Raw genomic sequence first — 18,480 nt, 5'->3', positions numbered from 1 at the left:
AAAAAGCTAGAATCTATATAAATGACAAACCTATCAATCAGGTAAGTCACACTCGCTTTTTAGGTATATTGATAGACGAAAAACTTACATGGAAGAATCATATTGATTTTATTAGCAAAAAAATTTCCAAGAACATAGGTCTCATAAGAAAAGTCAAAACCTTGCTCTCACGAAACATATTTATGACCCTTTACTACAGTTTGATATATCCTTATTTAATATATTGCAATATTATCTGGGCTAGTACTTACACAACGTCCATTAAACCACTCTATCAACTACAAAAGTGCTTTGTTAGAATCACAGCCAATGCCTCTTTTACAGCACACTCAGCGGCTCTGTTTCATGATTTAAAAGTTATGACTGTGTATGACATCAACAAATTATAAATTGCTTTATTTGTTCATAAAATTGTCCATAATAGCTCTTGTTTACCTGATCAATACAAAGTTTTTTTCAATTTCAACTCAGATATCCACCACCACAGTACAAGACAGCAGAATCTTTTAAGACCAATTATGACAAAATCTAGTCAATAACAATTTACAATAATGTTTAGAGGCCCTACCATATGGAACAATTTAAGCCAACTACAGCAAACTTGTCTGTTATTACCCAGTTTCAAAAACTACTAAAGATGGATTTCATAGAACACCCAAGCACTACTTCCACCCGATTTTTGTTTTCCTTGTTTCAGTTATCCGTTTTTCTTTTTATGTTTAATAACTTATTAGTTTAATTTTGAATTTTATTTCATAGATTTCAAGACTCTTGTTTTTCATACATATGTGTAAGCTTGGGCAGCATGGTGGTGTAGTGGTTAGCCCTGTTGCCTCACAGCAAGAAGGTCCTGGGTTCGAGCCCCGGGGCCGGCGAGGGCCTTTCTGTGCGGAGTTTGCATGTTCTCCCCGTGTCCACGTGGGTTTCCTCCGGGTGCTCCGGTTTCCTCCACAGTCCAAAGACATGCAGGTTAGGTTAACTGGTGACTCTAAATTGAGCGTAGGTGTGAATGTGAGTGTGAATGGTTGTCTGTGTCTATGTGTCAGCCCTGTGATGACCTGGCGACTTGTCCAGGGTGAACCCCGCCTTTCGCCCGTAGTCAGCTGGGATAGGATCCAGCTCGCCTGCGACCCTGTAGAAGGATAAAGCAGCTACAGATAATGAGATGAGATGTGTAAGCTTCCGATGTATATAGATTTTATTATAGGATTTTGATTTGTCTCTTTCATTAGTTAATTTTGTTTGCTTTTGTATGTATACCTTAATTACAACACTAGCATTCTCATATTTCATTTCGTAGGTTTCAAGACTTTTGTCTTCATATGTATAAGCTTCCGATGTATATAGATACTTTATTATCTAATTTTGATTTGTTTCTTTCATTAGTTAATTTTGTTTGCTCATGTATGTATACTTTAATTATAATGCTAGCATTCTTATATTTTTAAGTTTTGGTGGGAGGCCCACGAAAAACCATATAGGTTTCTGGCCTCCCCTGCATGTTTTTTTTTTATTATTATTGCTATTATTATACAATGTAATGTCCTTATACATGCGAATAAACAATAACAATCACAAAGTACATTGCCAACTGTCATCTATATTTTCACCTCCGTTACCTGGTCCCATACATTGTCCAACATAGGTAGCTTTGCAATCATCGGCAAATTGATCATGTCCCCTTTTCCATGTGCTCTCATAAGGTTAGGATAGTGATTTTATAATTAATAAATATGATGCAATATGTGAATATGACAATGTACAATTTAAAACATCTAAACCTTAGTCTACTCTGTATCATCCATAAACATGATTCACATTAATTTTTTTTCTAGCTCAGAGAAAAAAGGATCAAACTATCTTGTAGTATTTAATATCCCAGTCCATACATACTTTTAATCTAATTAATGATTCCTCTTCAGATAACTGCTGTGGAGTTGACACATGTATACCACACTGTTAAACACAACCTGAGCTTTAACAGTGCCGATTGTGCAGAGAAGCTGAGCCAGAACATCTTTCAAGACTCAAAAATTGCCAAGACAATTTCTTTTGCGAGAACAAAATCGGAGGCATCCCTTATTTCTCCACACAGAAGATGGCAACCCTGTCATGAACAGTTTTACACTCAAGTCTCCATCAGTGAACACTTTAGAACTTCAACAAAACAGACTTCCTGTTAAACTATAATGAGTTTCCTGGTTCCACAGTTGTACTTTGTGACTCTATAGGACGCAGTTATAGAAGTGAGTTATTTATAATCACGCTATCTGTTATCACCCAGATGAGGATGGGTTCCCTTTAGAGTCTGGTTCCTCTTGAAGTTCCTTCCTTGTGTTGTCTCACCACCATCACCTCAGGGTTTAACATTGGGGATAGATTAGGAATAAAATTAGCTCATGTTTAAAGTCTTTAATTCTCTGTAAAGCTGCTTTATGACAGCGCCTGTTGTTAAAATTGCAATAAAAATAAACTTGACTTAAATATCACGCCTGCTAATAAACGCTCTTCCTGCACTTAGATCCGTCTCTCGACGTCTATCTTGTAGTGTCCCCAGATCTTTAACCCAGACACATATAAAAAGTTGTTCTCCTCCAGGCTCTTCCAGGTTTCCATCTGTGTGTCCGTGTAGAACGATGCACCAGGGAGTCTGAGATGTCGGGGAACTCAACGGATGGATCATTTTCCAACTTGTAGGAAAAATTCTTCTTTAATAGCGTGTAAGGATCTAATCCCATTGAGTGGGTTCTATATCCACTTCTTGGTTTCAATAACTTGCTTGTTTGCTGAACACAAACATGGCAGTAAGTTCTTGTGTTAATGGACCAGACGCCACTTTTGGATCATTAATCCCTTTTGGCTGAGAATGACCTGCATGCAGGGGTTCGGCTTCTGGTACATCCATACAGTTTTAAATACAACACCTACAATTAAAATTTTGTTTTTATTACATTTATTTAAATTCCCATCTGTAACAGGGAGTGATGTCGCATCCCATTAATACACTTTACAATAGATTATTAGATTCTAATAGAATAAATGAGCCAGAATAATTGGGGATCTTTTTTAATGGGCCTCGACTCAGTACCAGTCTGAATAGGTGGGGTTTAAAGCAAAAGAGGTTGAGAACCGCTGACAGTTAACTCAGGAGTAAAATGTAAAAATACACACTACCGTTCAAAAGTTTGGGGTCACCCAGACAATTTTGTGTTTTCCATGAAAAGTCACACTTTTATTTCCCACCATAAGTTGTAAAATGAATAGAAAATATAGTCGAGACATTTTTCTGGCCATTTTGAGCATTTAATCGACCCCACAAATGTGATGCTCCAGAAACTCAATCTGCTCAAAGGAAGGTCAGTTTTATAGCTTCTCTAAAGAGCTCAACTGTTTTCAGCTGTGCTAACATGATTGTACAAGGGTTTTCTAATCATCCATTAGCCTTCTGAGGCAATGAGCAAACACATTGTACCATTAGAACACTGGAGTGATATGCCGCTTTTCCACTACCAACGCGGCTGAGTTGGGCTGAGCCGTGCCGTGCTGAGTTGGGCTGAGTTGGGCTGAGTTGGGCTGAGTGGGGCTGTTGGAGATGCATTTCGACTACAACCGCGCTGAACTGTGCTGGCTGGAAGTGGGTGGACACATTGGGTGGAGTTAGCGAAAGTGGGTGGACGTCACATGATGTCGTTAGGTAGCGCAAACAGTGACATCAGTGATCTTTTAAGCGGTAGTCTCACGACCCGGATAGTAAACAATAAACATGGAGGACACGAAGTCGTTAGTGTTGCTGGTCTTGGTGCTGTGGCTTGTTGTCACTGACAACGCCAACAGATACTGGCAAGAGCATATAGATGAGGCGAGGTGCATAAGGCTTCAGAAATTCTCATAATTCGTAATTCTTCTTCTTCCGGGTTTACGGTGTTTACAGATCCCAGCGTGCTCGCGGGGTGTGTGTGGGCGTGTGAGGACACTCCTCCTCACCAATCAGTGCACAGGGGAGTGTCTCCTCACGCCCCTAGCCCCACTCGGCTCGGTTTGGCTCGCTTCAGCCCCACTCCAAAACCGTGTGAGTTTTGGGTACTAAGCAGGGCTGAAGCGAGCTGAGTCGTGTTGCTCTAAGGTAGTCGAAACGCGAGCTGTGTCGGGCTGAAGTGAGCTGAAGAGAGCTGAAAAAGGGGAGTGGAAAAGGGCCAGTAGTTGCTGGAAATGGGCCTCTATACACCTATGGAGATATTGCACCAAAAACCAGACATTTGCAGCTAGAATAGTCATTTACCACATTAGCAATGTATAGAGTGGATTTCTGATTAGTTTAAAGTGATCTTCATTGAAAAGAACAGTGCTTTTCTTTCAAAAATAAGGACATTTCAAAGTGACCCCAAACTTTTGAACGGTAGTGTAAATCAGTAAAACCCGAAGCACGCGATGAACATGTAACATGACAAAATGCAAAATTTCCCACAAAGCCCTGCCGCGTCCGCCTCCTCCCCGCCACGCCCCTCCCCCCCCGCCGCGCCCCTCCCCGCAGGTTCCAGCCTCAGCGCTCACCGGCTCACGGCGCCAGGAAAGCCACGACGTGTGACGTCACGCGCGGGGCAGCGCAGCGTGCTCTGTGATTGGCTAATCGGGAGTCACGCGCCTGGGAAGGGAAGGAAGAGGAGCAGACTGAGTGGTGTGAGAGTGTGAGCTCCGGAAAATGGTGAGCGACAATCAGCAGCTTTTTCACTTAATGTTTCTCAGATTAACATGTTCCTGTTTTCCTCAGGGGCGGGGCTTAGTCAGTTGGCTGAGGCGGATATCCGGGTGTGTGTGTGCTGTAAGGTGCCCGAGCAGAGCAGGAGGAGTGAGCTGGGAGTGTTAACTCCTCTCTCTCTCTCTCTCTCTCTCTCTCACAACATTCAGCAGCTTTAATTCACTGGCAGGTTGCCATGGTGATGGGAGGATCTGAGAATCTGTTTATATTAATCCTTCGCTGTGGAAACAGACACGCGCGCGCTGAGATTGATCTGCGTCTGATCGCAGATGAAATCCAGAGTCGGTGTCAGATCCTCCAGCAGAGGGCGCTGTTAAAGGAGCAGTTCAGCTGAGCGCTGATGACGCAACGTCGCACAATAACAACACACCCCTGACCTGAGTCATCAGATTATAACACTTACACTCTCTCTCTCTGTCTCTCTCTCTCTCTGTGTGTGTGCAGAGTGAGTCTTTAGTTGTGTGTGAGGTGGACGGAGACCTGGTGACGAAGCTGAGGAAGTTCCGCTTCAGGAAGGAGACCAGCAACGCTGCCATCATCAGTGAGTCCCTCAGCGAGTGCTGCAGCTCTGAGACCGAACACTTTCATAATCACACACTCGCTGTATGAACCACACACTCGTCATACCAATCAGAAACTCGCCACCCGGAGCACGTGCTCACTGTTGTTCGTTTGTAACCACGTGACCAAAACTGCTTGTGTCATTGACTGCTGCCATGTTGGAGATATGATATACACATATACAGTGGTGAGTGCAGACCAGAAGATACAGTGGAGTTTCATTTCAAAGCTTGTAGTCATTTCTCAAATTTATTTTAAAACCAATCATTTTGGCTGTTTCAGAAGACACACTATATAATATATTTAGTGATGAACGAGCCCTCACCGGGCGACGAGGCTGCAGGATTCAAGGTAGTGGACTGGCATGAATCTTATTCCATTGACTCTGTGATCATTTGGGGAGATCCTTCAATAATTAGGTGTTTCTTTCTGCGCTCTGTAAGCCGAGCATTTCGAGCTACAGCTTTAGTCCCATCTTTGATTTTGTTGTGGCCCGTATTTTGTGTCGGAGCCCAGTCTAGACCTGTAAAATTGTAGAGATCAGCTGGTTTCCCAAATGGAAAGAAAAAGCAAAATGAAAGCAGCAGCATCAAAAATTATATACAACTCTTTTTAAAATGAAATAATCGTAGAAACCTTTGATTGTCGTCTCACACACTCAATGATCATGGCAAGTTTCTGCACAACCAGGCTATTAAACGATCCGATATTTCTTATATACTAGTGCGTCTCAAAAAATTAGAATACCATGAAAAAGTTCCTTTTTTTCATAATTTAATTCAAAAAGGTAAACTTTCATATATTCTATATTCATTACATGTAAAGTGAAATATTTAAAGCCTTTTTTGTTTTAATTTTGATGATTGTGGCTTGTAGCTCATGAAAATCAGAAATCCAGTATCTCAAATTATTAGAATATTCCCTAAGATCAATCAAAAAAAGGATTTACAATACAGAAATGTCCAACTTCTGAAAAGTATATTCATTTATACACTCAGTACTTGGTTGGGACTCCTTTACCATGAATTACTGTATCAGTGCGGTGTGGCATGGAGGTGATCAGTCTGTGGCACTGCTGAGGTGTTATTGAAGCCCAGTTTGCTTTGATAGTGGCCTTCAGCGTATCTGTATTTTTGGGTCGGGTGTTTCTCATCTTCCTCTTGACAATACCCCATAGATTCTCTATGGGGTTCAGGTCAGGCAAGTTGGCTGGCCAATCAAACACAGTAATATCATGGTCAGCAAACCATTTGGTAGTAGTTTTGGCACTGCGGGTAGGTGCTAAGTCCTGCTGGAAAAGGAAATCAGCATCTCCAAAAAGCTCGTCAGCAGATGGAAGTATGAAGTGCTCTAAAATCTCCTGGTAGATGGCTGTGTTGACTTTGGACTTGATAAAATACAGTGGACCAACACCAGCAGATGACATGGCCCCCAAATCATCACAGACTGTGGAAACTTCACACTGGGCTTCAAACACCTTGGATTCTGTGCCTCTCCACTCTTCCTCCAGACTCTAGAACTGTGATTTCCAAATTAAATGCAAAATGTACTTTCATCTGAAAAGAGGACTTTGGACCACTGAGCAACAGTCCATTTCTTTCTCTCCTTAGCCCAGATAAGACACTTCTGACATTGTCTCTGGCTCAGGAGTAGCTTGATATTAGGAATGCGAAAGTTGTATCCCCTTTCTTGAAGATGTCTGGTCGTGATGGGTCTTGATACACTGACCCCAGCCTCAGTCCACTCCTTGTGAAGCTCTCCCAAGTTCTTGAATCAACTTTTCTTGACAATCCTCTCAAGACTGCGGCCATCCCTGTTGCTTGCGCACCTTTTCCAGCCACCCTTTTCAGCAGTGACCTTTTGTGGCTTACCCTCCTTGTGGAGGGCATCAGTGATTATCTTCTGGACAACAGTCAAGTCAGCAGTCTTCCCCATGATTGTGGTTGTGTGTACTGAACTAGACCGAGAGATACACTGTGTTCATACTGTTTTACTCAAACTCGAAATGAAATATTCTAATATTTTGAGATTTTTTTTTATGTTTTTGTACTGTATGCCATACTGATTAAAATAGAAAAATGCTTGAAACATTTTAGTTTATGTGTAATGAGTCTATAATATATAACATTTTCACTTTCTTAAATAACTGATGGAAAATATTGAACTTTTTCACAATATTCTAATTTTTTGAGATGCACTAGTGTTGCAATCTTTCATTAATAACTCGTTCGTAGCACTTACCATTGATAAAGTGTTCACTGCAGACTTGTGTGGTTTTTGCTTCCTCATTGCTGAGATCAGCTCGGTTTATGTTGGACAGCCAGTGACGTCTACACTCTGTGAACAACTCTTGTTTTTTCTCCTTGATTATTTATAATTATTGGAATTTTAAAGAACTTTAAGTCCCCTTGTCTCGAATAGAGTTGTGCCTGCATCCAATTATAGCACAAAGAGTCGGTATAGTGAAGAAACAAAAGGAATTCTTGAGCGTAACAACCTCTCTGGTATATCTTCTATAGTAGAGGTGTGCCGCATGAGTTGATGTCTATCCTCCAACGTGGCCCACTTCCACTTTGAAGCCTCATGCATAATTAGCTATGATGTCACATGCAAACGAAGAATACTAATCACGCACCCGCTATACGAACCGCACAGCCATTGTACTAATCATATATTTGCTATAATAATACCATGCTCGCTATACTAATCACACTGGTTATACTAATCACACTCGCGATAATAATCACACCCTTGTTCTGTGTTTGTTGCAGTGAAGATTGATAAAGATCGACAGCTCGTGGTCTTGGAGGATGAGTATGAAGTAAGTGTGTGCGCGCGCGCGCGTGTGTGTGAGAGAGAGAGATGACCTCTGTGCAAGAACATGCTGTTTGTTTGTTTTTGTCCATTTATGGATTTTTATATATTTGGATTTCAACTGCTGATTGATGACGTCATACAGATGCTGACCAATCGGCAGCCTCGCTGATCTCTGACTGAAAAGAGTTGATTTAAAAGTTTTCAGCTGGTCAGTAAAACTCGACACAGCCGCTGTGTGAAGGATTTGAGCAGCAGGTGATCGAGAGAGGAATGTTCAGTGTGTCAGAGATCAGGAGCTCGTTATTCACTGCTAATTAATCACTGTTCAGTAACACATGACTGTGATCATTACTGTAACACGCTTTATTGAGTTTATATTACACTCTTTACACGAATAATAACACTGTTTATTCATCAAAGATTTCTGTAGCAGGTTTATTTGTTGTGTGTGTGATGTTGTAGGAGATTTCTCCTGATGAGCTGAAGGATGAACTGCCTGAGAGACAGCCCAGATATCCTTTCCTACTCTCTTTATCTTACACACACACACACACACACACACACACACACACACACACACAGCTGTCCAGTGTGGCTCCTTAACATGCACACATTTGTCATGTACAGTTATAAATACCAGCATGATGATGGACGAGTGTCATATCCCCTCTGCTTCATTTTCTCCAGCCCCGTCGGTATGTGCACACACGCGCGCACACACACACACACACACACACACACACACACACACACACACACAGAGAGTTCTAATAAAACTACCTTTTGTGTGATTTATAGAAGTGTGTGTGTGTGTGTGTGTGTCAGGCTGTAAACCAGAGCAGCAGATGATGTACGCTGGAAGCAAAAACAAACTGGTGCAGACTGTGGAAGTGACCAAGGTTAGTGTAACCCCCCCCACACACACACACTTCTATAATCACAGAAAAGGTCGTTTGTTTTTAATTGATTAAATTGTGGTGAAGCCATGGCTTACTGGTTAGAGAAGCAGCTTTGGGACCAAAAGGTTGCCAGTTCGATTCCCTGGACCAGCAGGAATGGCTGAAGTGCCCTTGAGCAAGGCACTAAACCCCACCTGCTCCCTGGGCTACCCCCTGCTGTGGGTGTGTCAGGGTCCTGTTGGACGTGGTTCTGGAGAAGAGCGTCTGTGAAATCCCTGTAATGTAATGTGTATTGTTGTGTATATCATGGATGCAAACGGCGCGCCTTTTGGCGGATGCCGCCTTTTCACGGCTGTCTGGGGGACTTGTGTGAATCGTGCAGATCCGATGAGGTTTTTTTTTTTTTTTGGGGGGGGGGGAGGCGTTGGAATGTCTGATTTATAATTTCATCAGAGTAAATTCTGTATTAAAATTACTAAATAAGCAAATGCCGTTACAGTCCATGAAACATAGGAAGTATAAGTATGAGAAGAAAACAGTAAATCAGAAAGCTGCGCACGTAAAGCCAGTTGGCTGCGCGCCATTATCTGCTGCTGACTGCACTTCACTGCACGCGCAAGGATTTCCATCAGTCCAACGTAAGTTACGTAATTGGCTTTACGTGCGCAGCTTTCTGATTTACTGTTTTCTTCTCATACTTATACTTCCTATGTTTCATGGACTGTAACGGCATTTGCTTATTTAGTAATTCACACAAGACCCCCAGACAGCCGTGAAAAAGGCGCGCCGTTTGCATCCATGGTATATAACATGGCCAAACTTCTATTCTTTCGTGCAGGAATACACACACACACACACACACACACACACACACGAAGACCCAGTTACATTCATTCCTTCTAAAGATCAGAAAGGTAACTGAATGACCACGCCCATTTCCTTGTAGTGATTAGTGTATGGCTGTAAATACTGGTGTGTAACATGAACACGTGTGACTCTCTCAGATCACGCGAACACACACACACTCGGTATCTCCTCAAACTGAACTGCTTCTGTTTCTCAAACGATAAAAGAACTGATTAATTTACACCAATGCGGTTGTGAGCGCGCTCAGTCCATTACAGTCAGTGAATGAGTCCTGATCCACACATCTGCTCCGAGTCTCAGATCTCAACTCAAACACAAGTTGTTGTTGTTTCGTCTGTCAAGGCGATGAAGACCATCTCGTCATCCTGGACGTGGAGGCGGGGTCTGTGAGTGCAAAGGTGACTTGTCAAGCCAATCCGCACACGATGTTTTCTGGCAGTGAGGACGGAATGGTGGCAGCGCTGTCGGCGCTGATTTTGCAGGCCTGCTGACGGTGCTCATCTGCAGCGATCCTGCTGGCTTCACAGGAATGTGCCCCTTTGTGAATGGCAGAATGCCACTTTCCTCTGTCTTGAGCAGCCTGCGCCCATAAAAGGGGGTTGATGCCGAAGGCCTTCAGCGACGCTTGAAGTGTGTCTTTGAAGCGTTTTCTCTGACCTCTGCGAGAGTGCTTGCCCTCTTGTAGTTCGCCATACAGTAGCATCTTTGGGAGCCGGTGGTCTGGCATGCGAACTATACGTCCTGCCCAACGAAGCTGTGACTGCATCAAGATGGTGTGGATGCTAGGCAGTCCGGCACGGGTTAAGACCTCCATGTCTGGTATTTTCTTCTGCCACTTTATGCCAAGAAGTTTTCTAAGGCAGGTAGTGTGGAAGTGATTCAGCATTTTTGCATGACACTGATAGACCATCCAAGTTTCACAGCCACGGAGCAGTGTGGTGAGAACTATGGCCCAGTACACCTTGATCTTGGTCCCTTTGGTGATGCCTCTCCTGTCCCACATACTTTTTTGTACAGTCTGCCAAAGGCAACCCTTGCTTTGGCGAGTCTGGCATTCACTTCGTCATCAATGACGACATTTCTGGAAAGTGTGCTGCCAAGGTAGGTGAACTTGTCCACTGTGTTTAGACGCTGCTCATTGATGGTGACGTTTGGCTGAACGTAAGGCTTTCCTGGAGCTGGCTGGTGCAAAACTACAGTTTTCTTAGTGCTGATGGTGAGGCCAAAGTTGTTACAGGCCTCAGTGAACTTGTTGACATTGCACTGCATGTCTCAGACCCTCCAGGATTTCGCGATGTTGCGATTTGCAACTTCAACGCAAATTCAACCAATCCCTGCGAATTCAGGGCGGTGTTGCAATTATATCCAATCACCGCAACTTTCCTGCAAATTTGACCAATCGTTGGCGTCGTCTTGAGGTGACGTCGACAAACTACCTTCCGCCTTACTTCTGTGTATATGTTCAAGAGAAGCAGCATGTGCGTAGTGTTGCCAGATTGGGCAGTTTTAAGTGCATTTTGGCGGGTTTTGAACATATTTTGGGCTGGCAAACGTCAGCAGTATCTGGCAACACTGCATGTGCGAGTCAGTGTTTATGTAGGCTTAAATTCTGTTACTGAAAGTGTGTTATGTTTACAGTGAAGGACTGTGCGCACTTTACATTTTTTTTTTTTTTTTTTACTTCATACAAGAAATTAATGGATGCCAACATTTTTGCCAAAATGGTATTTTATTTTCCATTGTTTAGGCAGCTTCAGCATCATACTGTGAGATTCTGTTCAAATTTGTTTTTTTTTCTTCTATGAAGCCTGAGCCATTTATTTTATTAGTTTATAATTATTGTTTAATTTAGTCTTCAGGAGAGACTGCCTGCACACAGTACTAGTATTAATAGGTTTTTTTTCTTACATGAAAGCTGAGGCATTTATATTATATTTTAAGGTAACTTCATGTTGTGCTGTGAGGTTCTATGCACTTTAACCTTTGAACCAACAGGTGCATTTGGATAAGTAAAGCCTATTTTTCTGCATTTTTGTAGTCCTGGTAATCTTTTATATTGGTAAAGTTGTTTATAGGACCATTTCTCAGTGGTTTTGTTTTTTAATCAATAGTTTTTCAGTAATAACTTAATATTTAACATATCACTCAATTTTAATCACAAAAAGAGAAAACTGCAACAATTTCTCGCAACTTTCACTTCCTCCTGCAATGTAATCGCAACAAAAACCTAAAAAACACCGCAATTTTTTAGAAAAACCCCCGCAACATCAGACATTTTAGCCCGCAACAATCACAAAAAAGCCCCGCGGAATCCTGGGGGGACTGATGTCTTCTTCTGAGGCAGAATTGAGGGCACAGCCATCAGCAAACAAAGTCATTAATGGTGGGTGTCTTCACCTTGGTTTTCGCTAAGAGCCTCCTGAGGTTGAAGAGTGAACCATCGAAGCACTATCTGATGCCAATGCCTGTGTTAGTGTCAGCAAATGCATCTGTTAGCATGACGGAGAAAATGATACTGAACAGGGTAGGGGCAAGGACACAGCCCTGTTTAACTCCATTTGAGACAGGGAATGGATCTGATGTTTCTCTGTCATCTAGAACCCTAGCCTGCATGCCATCGTGTAGTTGTCTCACAATGGTGATGAATTTCCTGGGGCAACCAAACTTTGCCATGATTCTCCAAAGACCCTCTCTACTAACAGAGTCAAAAGCTTTGGTCAGATCAACGTAGGTGGAGTACAGGTCAATGTTCTGTTCCTGATACTTCTCTTGAAGCTGTCTAGCAGCAAACACCATGTTGATAGTCCCGCGTTCTCTCCGAAAGCCGCACTGGCTCTCGGAGACCTTGTTCAAGGTGCGCAATGAGACGATTGAGGAGGACTCTGGCTAGGATCTTCCCTGCGATTGGCAGAAGGGAGATTTCTCGGTGGTTGTCACAGGTCTGACGATTACCTTTATGTTTGTACAGATGAATGATGGATGCATCTTTGAAGTCCTGAGGAACTGTCTTGTGCTGCTATATGAGTTCAAACAATTGATGGAGTTTCTCGGCTCAGGTCATACCACCTTCCTTGCAGACTTCAGCTGGGATGGAGTCTGAACCAGGTGCTTTGCCACTGGATAGCAGTCACAGTGCTTTTTGAATCTCCTCCAAGGTTGGTGGATCATCTAGCGATTTCATTGAGTGGAACCTGAGGCAGTCGCTCAATGGCTGCATTGTGGATGGGCGGTTCAGTACGTTGTTGAAGTGCTCAGCCCATCTTTCTAGTATCTTCTCCTTGTCGGTGACTTCTTTCAGGCCATTCCATAGACTTCTTTCAGGCCATTGCAAAAGTTTTTCATGTCATTCTTGTCTGTAGAGCCCTGGATCTCATCAGCTTTGTTACTCAGGCAGGTGTCCTGTAAATGTCGCAGCTTCTGTTGGACAATGCTGTGCACGTTCCTCAGTGCATCTCTCTTCAACTTTGACTTCAGGTCATCGAGGTGCGCTTTGAAGCCACGGTGTTTATCCTCAAGCAGTGGGTTTATCTCTGTACGGTTCTCATCAAACCAGTCCTTGTGCTTCCTGGTCGAGGACCCCAGGCATTCCATGGCTGTGTTTTGCACAGTTTCTCGAAGTGCAGCCCAAGCTGATTCCATGTCCTGGTCATCCAAGTCCGTGGACACCAAGCATTCATCCAGAGTAGCTGAAAAAGACTGCCTGATGCTGTTGATTTTCAGCTTGTTGACATTCAAGCATTTTGGTACCTTCATACCCTGTGGACATCTCCTGGGCTGGACACGGAGATTGAGTTTGGAGACAATGAGATGGTGATCAGTCCAGCACTCGTGGCCTTCGTGACTCGTCCTGTGTCCCCCTCTTCCTGACGATGACGTAATTAATGAGATGCCAATGCTTGGAACGGGGATGCATCCATGATGTCATGTTCCAGGTGGGAAGACAAAAGACGGTGTTTGTGATCAAAAGACCATGTTTTGCACAAATCTGGAGGAGTAGCAGCCTGTTACTACTGCAATTTCCAACTCCATGCTTCCCATTTATTCCTTCCCATGAGGTGCTATCACTGCCAACTCTCGCATTGAAATCCCCAAGAATGATGAGTTTGTCAGCAGTGGGAACAGAGGTGATGACAGCATCCAGGTCTTCATAAAACTTGTCCTTGATTTTGTCAGGGTTGGTCATGGTGGGGGTGTAGACACCAACTATGGTGACCAGACTTCTGTCCATGCAAAAGTTGTAGTCTTGTCATCATAAAACAATCATTCACTCCTTTGGGGGGACTGACCAGCTTGCCAACCAAGGTCGTGTTCAAAGAAAACCTACTCCGGCTTCACGTTTCTCTTCATGTCTGTGTCCACTCCAAAAGAAGGTGTAGCCTGTGCCTCTTTCACAAAGCTCGCCCTCTTCGGCTAGTCTGGTCTCACTTAAGGCAGCAATGTCATTGTATTTGGCGACGTCACATGCAATAAGTGCTGTGTGTTTCTGGGGTATGTCCGAATCAACCCTGTCAAAGTGTATAAACGTTCCATGTGGCAAGGTTTAAAGGTGTTGACCTTGTCGTCGTCTTTGGTATTTTGTTTCAACCGCAGATGCAGGGTCCCCACTGGCCGTGGTCAGCTGGTCAGGGTGGTAAGGAGCAGGCAATGTTTAGGGCACTTTTTCTAGCCCCTCCCTCAAGCCAGGGAGGTGAGCAGTGCAATCCTAAAAAAGGCTGCTCCGATGGCTGCCGAACTCCACCGCTGCTGCTGTTCAGTGAAGAGCGACCCTATGGTCTGAGCCGCCTGTGTGCAGGTCCACGGCTACAACTGCCAGTGCGCATACACACACACACACACACACACACACTCGTCTGTGTCTTCAGCTTTAAATATTCTGTTTCTTCACTAATCACACCAACAAGGATAAGAAATGCCCTTTCTCTATCTGTCTCTCTGTGTCGTCCACCCCCCCACCCCCGTGTCCAGTGTGTTGAACTCCTTCAGCTCACTAGTTTACAGGCTCTGATCCAGTCGCTGATCTACAGACAGTGTTTGTGTCCTGGTCAATTCTGCCCACACTGTATTCTCTCAGTAAAACACTGCTGTAATCATCATACTCTCAGCATGTGCTTAATTTTACTCCCGCAATGTTGAGTTTTTTCCCAGATGAAGGCAGTTGCAGTTAAAATGAAAAGCTGTAGGTGACGGAGGAGTGTGTATCGTAAACATGTGAGCGTTTAGTGTTTAATGGATAAACTATAAACTGTCATTATATATTGGCCTGAGGATGGAGTGTTAATGAAAATATGAATAATAACAACATAAACCTTCAGTAAGTGACTGTGTGTGTGTGTGTGTGTGTGTGTGTGTGCGCGAGTGAATGTCAGTCCTGGAGCTTCAGGAGTTTCTGTGGAAGAACATGAAGCATTGGTTCTTCATCAGTCGCTCTCAGGAGGGGGTTGGTGTCAGTGTTGGATGTGATGCTTACGTGTACTGAGTTAGTTTTCAACAGAATCGCAGCATGATTTCAGTTCATTCCTTTAATGTGGACGATGATGATGATGATGATGATGATGATGGTGGTGGTGTTTTAGTAAGAACAGGGCTCTGAAGATGACGTGTCGAGTTCAGGACAGATCCAGGATCAGCGAGAATGAAGATGAAGATCCTGGGTGAGTGTGTATCTGCACTCTCTGATTGTGTGTGTGTGTGTGTGTGTGTGTGTGTGTGTGTGTGTGTGTACACAGGTGTTTGAGATCAGGAACACAGAGGATCTGACAGAGGAGTGGCTGAGGGAGAAGCTCGGCTTCTTCCGTTAAAAAATTGTCCAGTCACGTTGCAGCAATGAACACGGCGCTGTATGTCACCTCCGAGAGGAAACCATCGTCCATTAAAACACTAACCTGTGTGTGTGTGTGTGTGTGTATGTGTGTTTTTAAAGAATGCTACATAGATAACTGATACTGACCAGACTTCCACACATCACAGAAACACTTAGTCAATCTTTCATTTTTAAAACCATAAAATCTTGTTCATTTGTTTTTTTTATTTTGGGTTTTTTTGGGAGGGGCATAAACACCCTCGTCCACGTGCGTAGAGCGATAAACAAACTCTGCCCTGGTGCAGGTGTGTTAAAATCACATTTCATCAGTAATCACTGCTGAAGATGTTGGGCTGTGTCCCAAATGCTCGTGTTTACTCACATAGTGCTCATTACACTTAAAGAGCCCTAACCTGTTCACTGGCAGTGTATTATGGGTAATACATACTCAGAATACACACCGTGTGCACTGCAACAACAGATAACCGTCATCAAAGAGGAATGTTTCCATTTGGGACACAGCCACAATGGCCAAAGTTATAACACTAATGCTTGTGTTTGGGACGGAGCCCCTGATTGATTTACACGCCACGTTAAAAAACTCTGTGGGTGCACCATTTAACAACCCCAGTGACTGTCCTAAAGTTCTGTCAATCAGAACACACGATTCTGCACATCTGTTTTATCATCAGTGTCTCATAACTGACTTTGCAAAAAAAATTAATTTCAACCAAAACTGTTTCAGTTGAGAAAGTAAACCAGGAACAACCTCAACCCCTAAATTAGGGACACTTAATACAAGTGAACGTCTGAGATGTTGGGGCAAAATATTTTTTAACAATTCAACAGAAATAAGGACGCTAAGAAGAAAACTGCAAGACACTTAAGAACTAGTGACACTAGAAAGAAGGAAATTAGGGAACGTTTGAGAACTAGGGACAGTAAATTAGAAAGTAGGGAGAAAGGAATGTAGGGAACATGTGAGACTGAGTGGAGAAGTGAAACTCCTGCATGATTTGTTGTCTGTCTTTGGACTAAAGTTCTCCTCAGTTCCCGAGAGCCCTAGAGTTCTTCCCTTCCTTTTAATGCTCTTTATTACAAAAGAGAACAGACTGACGCTGTTATTAAGACGCGAGTGAAATAATAAATCTGAAGGTGTGATCACATGACCAATATAATTTCATATCGGAGTTTCAGATTTACTCTTCAGCTCCACTCCAGCGTCACTCTGTGTGATGTAATCTGGTGGACGTTGCCAGTGCATTGTGGGTAACAAAGACAGGCCCCAGGAACACTGGAACACAGCGAGTCCTGTGCTGTCGCGGTTGGGACGGAGCTGAGATCAGATGTACTGTGTTGGTGTAACGGATCAAATTTATTCACTACATTCCAGATAAATTGTGTGTGTTTGTTACAACAGACTGAAATCATCCTCTGCTCTCACACACTCTCTCTCTCTCGCGCACACTCTCACACACTTCTTTATTGTCTGATACAGTCAGTAAAACTTTCTCATTAGATAATGAACCACATGATGTCAGTCTTAAAACCTGTGAATGTGATTAACTAAAAAAGAACAATCTATGTTTCTTACCTTTAAGATAAAATGATCAGAAGTTGAGTTTTGGACTTTAAACGTTTGTGATGTGTAGAATATTTCGGATTTTTTTTTGGCCTGTGAAGTCTGTGTTGAATATTTGTACTTTTCCATGGTTTCTACAATGTCTTATGTATCCACTGTTCCCAATAAAACTACAGCTCATTACAAACTCGAGCTAGATTTCTGAACACTTCATCCATCTCCAAGGCCTTCAGCGCTCACTGATGAGCTGTGCATTCATCTGTCACTTCACAGTGTGATGGAAAGAGCGTGGAACCTTCACTCTGGGTTTAATCGTTTTAAATGTGAACGATATTGCCGAAATGATGTTGGAATGTCTCCATGTCTCCAGGTGAAAGATTCATATGAGAGGTGTAAAAGGTGTCTGCGTGACCGGGCCGCCCCGGGGACAGGGTTTCAGAGTTCATCATGTTAGAAACGTCCTTCATTAGTCAAGTTAAACTGGTGCATTAATGCAAAAGAAAAGTCTGGAACAGGATAAGGAGAAAAACACTGCTCCATCACATCCCACATTCCAGCTGGGGAAACAGGAAGACCCCCCTTCCTGAATGTTCCTTCACTATATTTGTGATTTGAATGAAAGACGGTCAGAATGTCCTGTCAGTTATTTATAGATTCTGGGAAATATTTCTGATTCACGCGCCCACACACAAAAACAAACAAAAAACCCATGAAAAGTTATTTACTTGGAATCACCCAATAGGAAAAGGGGGAAAAATAGCTAAAAATCCCAAACAAATTTTGGAATGTAATCTTTTTGAAAACCAATAGAGAACAATTTAAATATTATATATCTATAAAGAATAAAATAAAACTAGACTGCATTTCTGCAGAGAAAATGCAGTGTGCTTGCTGAGCTGTAGCAGAACAGCTATCATCCTAGCATGCTAAAAGCTAGCATGCTAACACTCCATTCATTTGAATGGGGCCAAAAATCAATGGAAGCCTATAGAGGGAAAAAAGGATGTGTGAAAACCAAGAAAAAGATGAGTGCAGGTCTCAGATGAGGGGACGGATATGTGTGGGGACTTGCTCTGAGGCATCATATGAAGTCTCTTGAAGTTTGGTCACTCAGTTAAAAAATTTGATGGAGAGTGAAAGCTTTTTTCCCGAAACGCCATTCATTTTCAATGGGGCCAAAAATGAATGGAAGTGAATG

General features: G+C 43.0%; 1 protein-coding gene across 1 annotated transcript; it reads left to right on the top strand.

The window, feature by feature from the left end:
• The first annotated feature begins 4,593 nt into the window (after positions 1-4,593).
• On the top strand, positions 4,594-17,474 carry gmfb (glia maturation factor, beta). Its single transcript, XM_060925080.1, has 7 exons — positions 4,594-4,702; positions 5,201-5,297; positions 8,089-8,138; positions 8,597-8,648; positions 8,749-8,829; positions 8,960-9,033; positions 15,627-17,474. Exons 1-7 carry the CDS (start codon positions 4,700-4,702, stop codon positions 15,696-15,698), a joined length of 429 nt encoding a protein of 142 aa, XP_060781063.1. The 5' UTR covers positions 4,594-4,699; the 3' UTR covers positions 15,699-17,474.
• Positions 17,475-18,480: the final 1,006 nt, after the last annotated feature.

Source organism: Neoarius graeffei, chromosome 7 (assembly GCF_027579695.1).
Source record: "Neoarius graeffei isolate fNeoGra1 chromosome 7, fNeoGra1.pri, whole genome shotgun sequence".
Classification (NCBI taxonomy): domain Eukaryota; kingdom Metazoa; phylum Chordata; class Actinopteri; order Siluriformes; family Ariidae; genus Neoarius; species Neoarius graeffei.
This window is presented reverse-complemented; position numbering and strand designations above follow the sequence as displayed.

Coding starts and splice junctions, on each gene's coding strand:
- gmfb (XM_060925080.1), top strand. Junction 5,298..8,088: donor CAGCAACGCTGCCATCATCA/GTGAGTCCCTCA, acceptor TGTTTGTTGCAG/TGAAGATTGATAAAGATCGA. Junction 8,139..8,596: donor TCTTGGAGGATGAGTATGAA/GTAAGTGTGTGC, acceptor GTGATGTTGTAG/GAGATTTCTCCTGATGAGCT.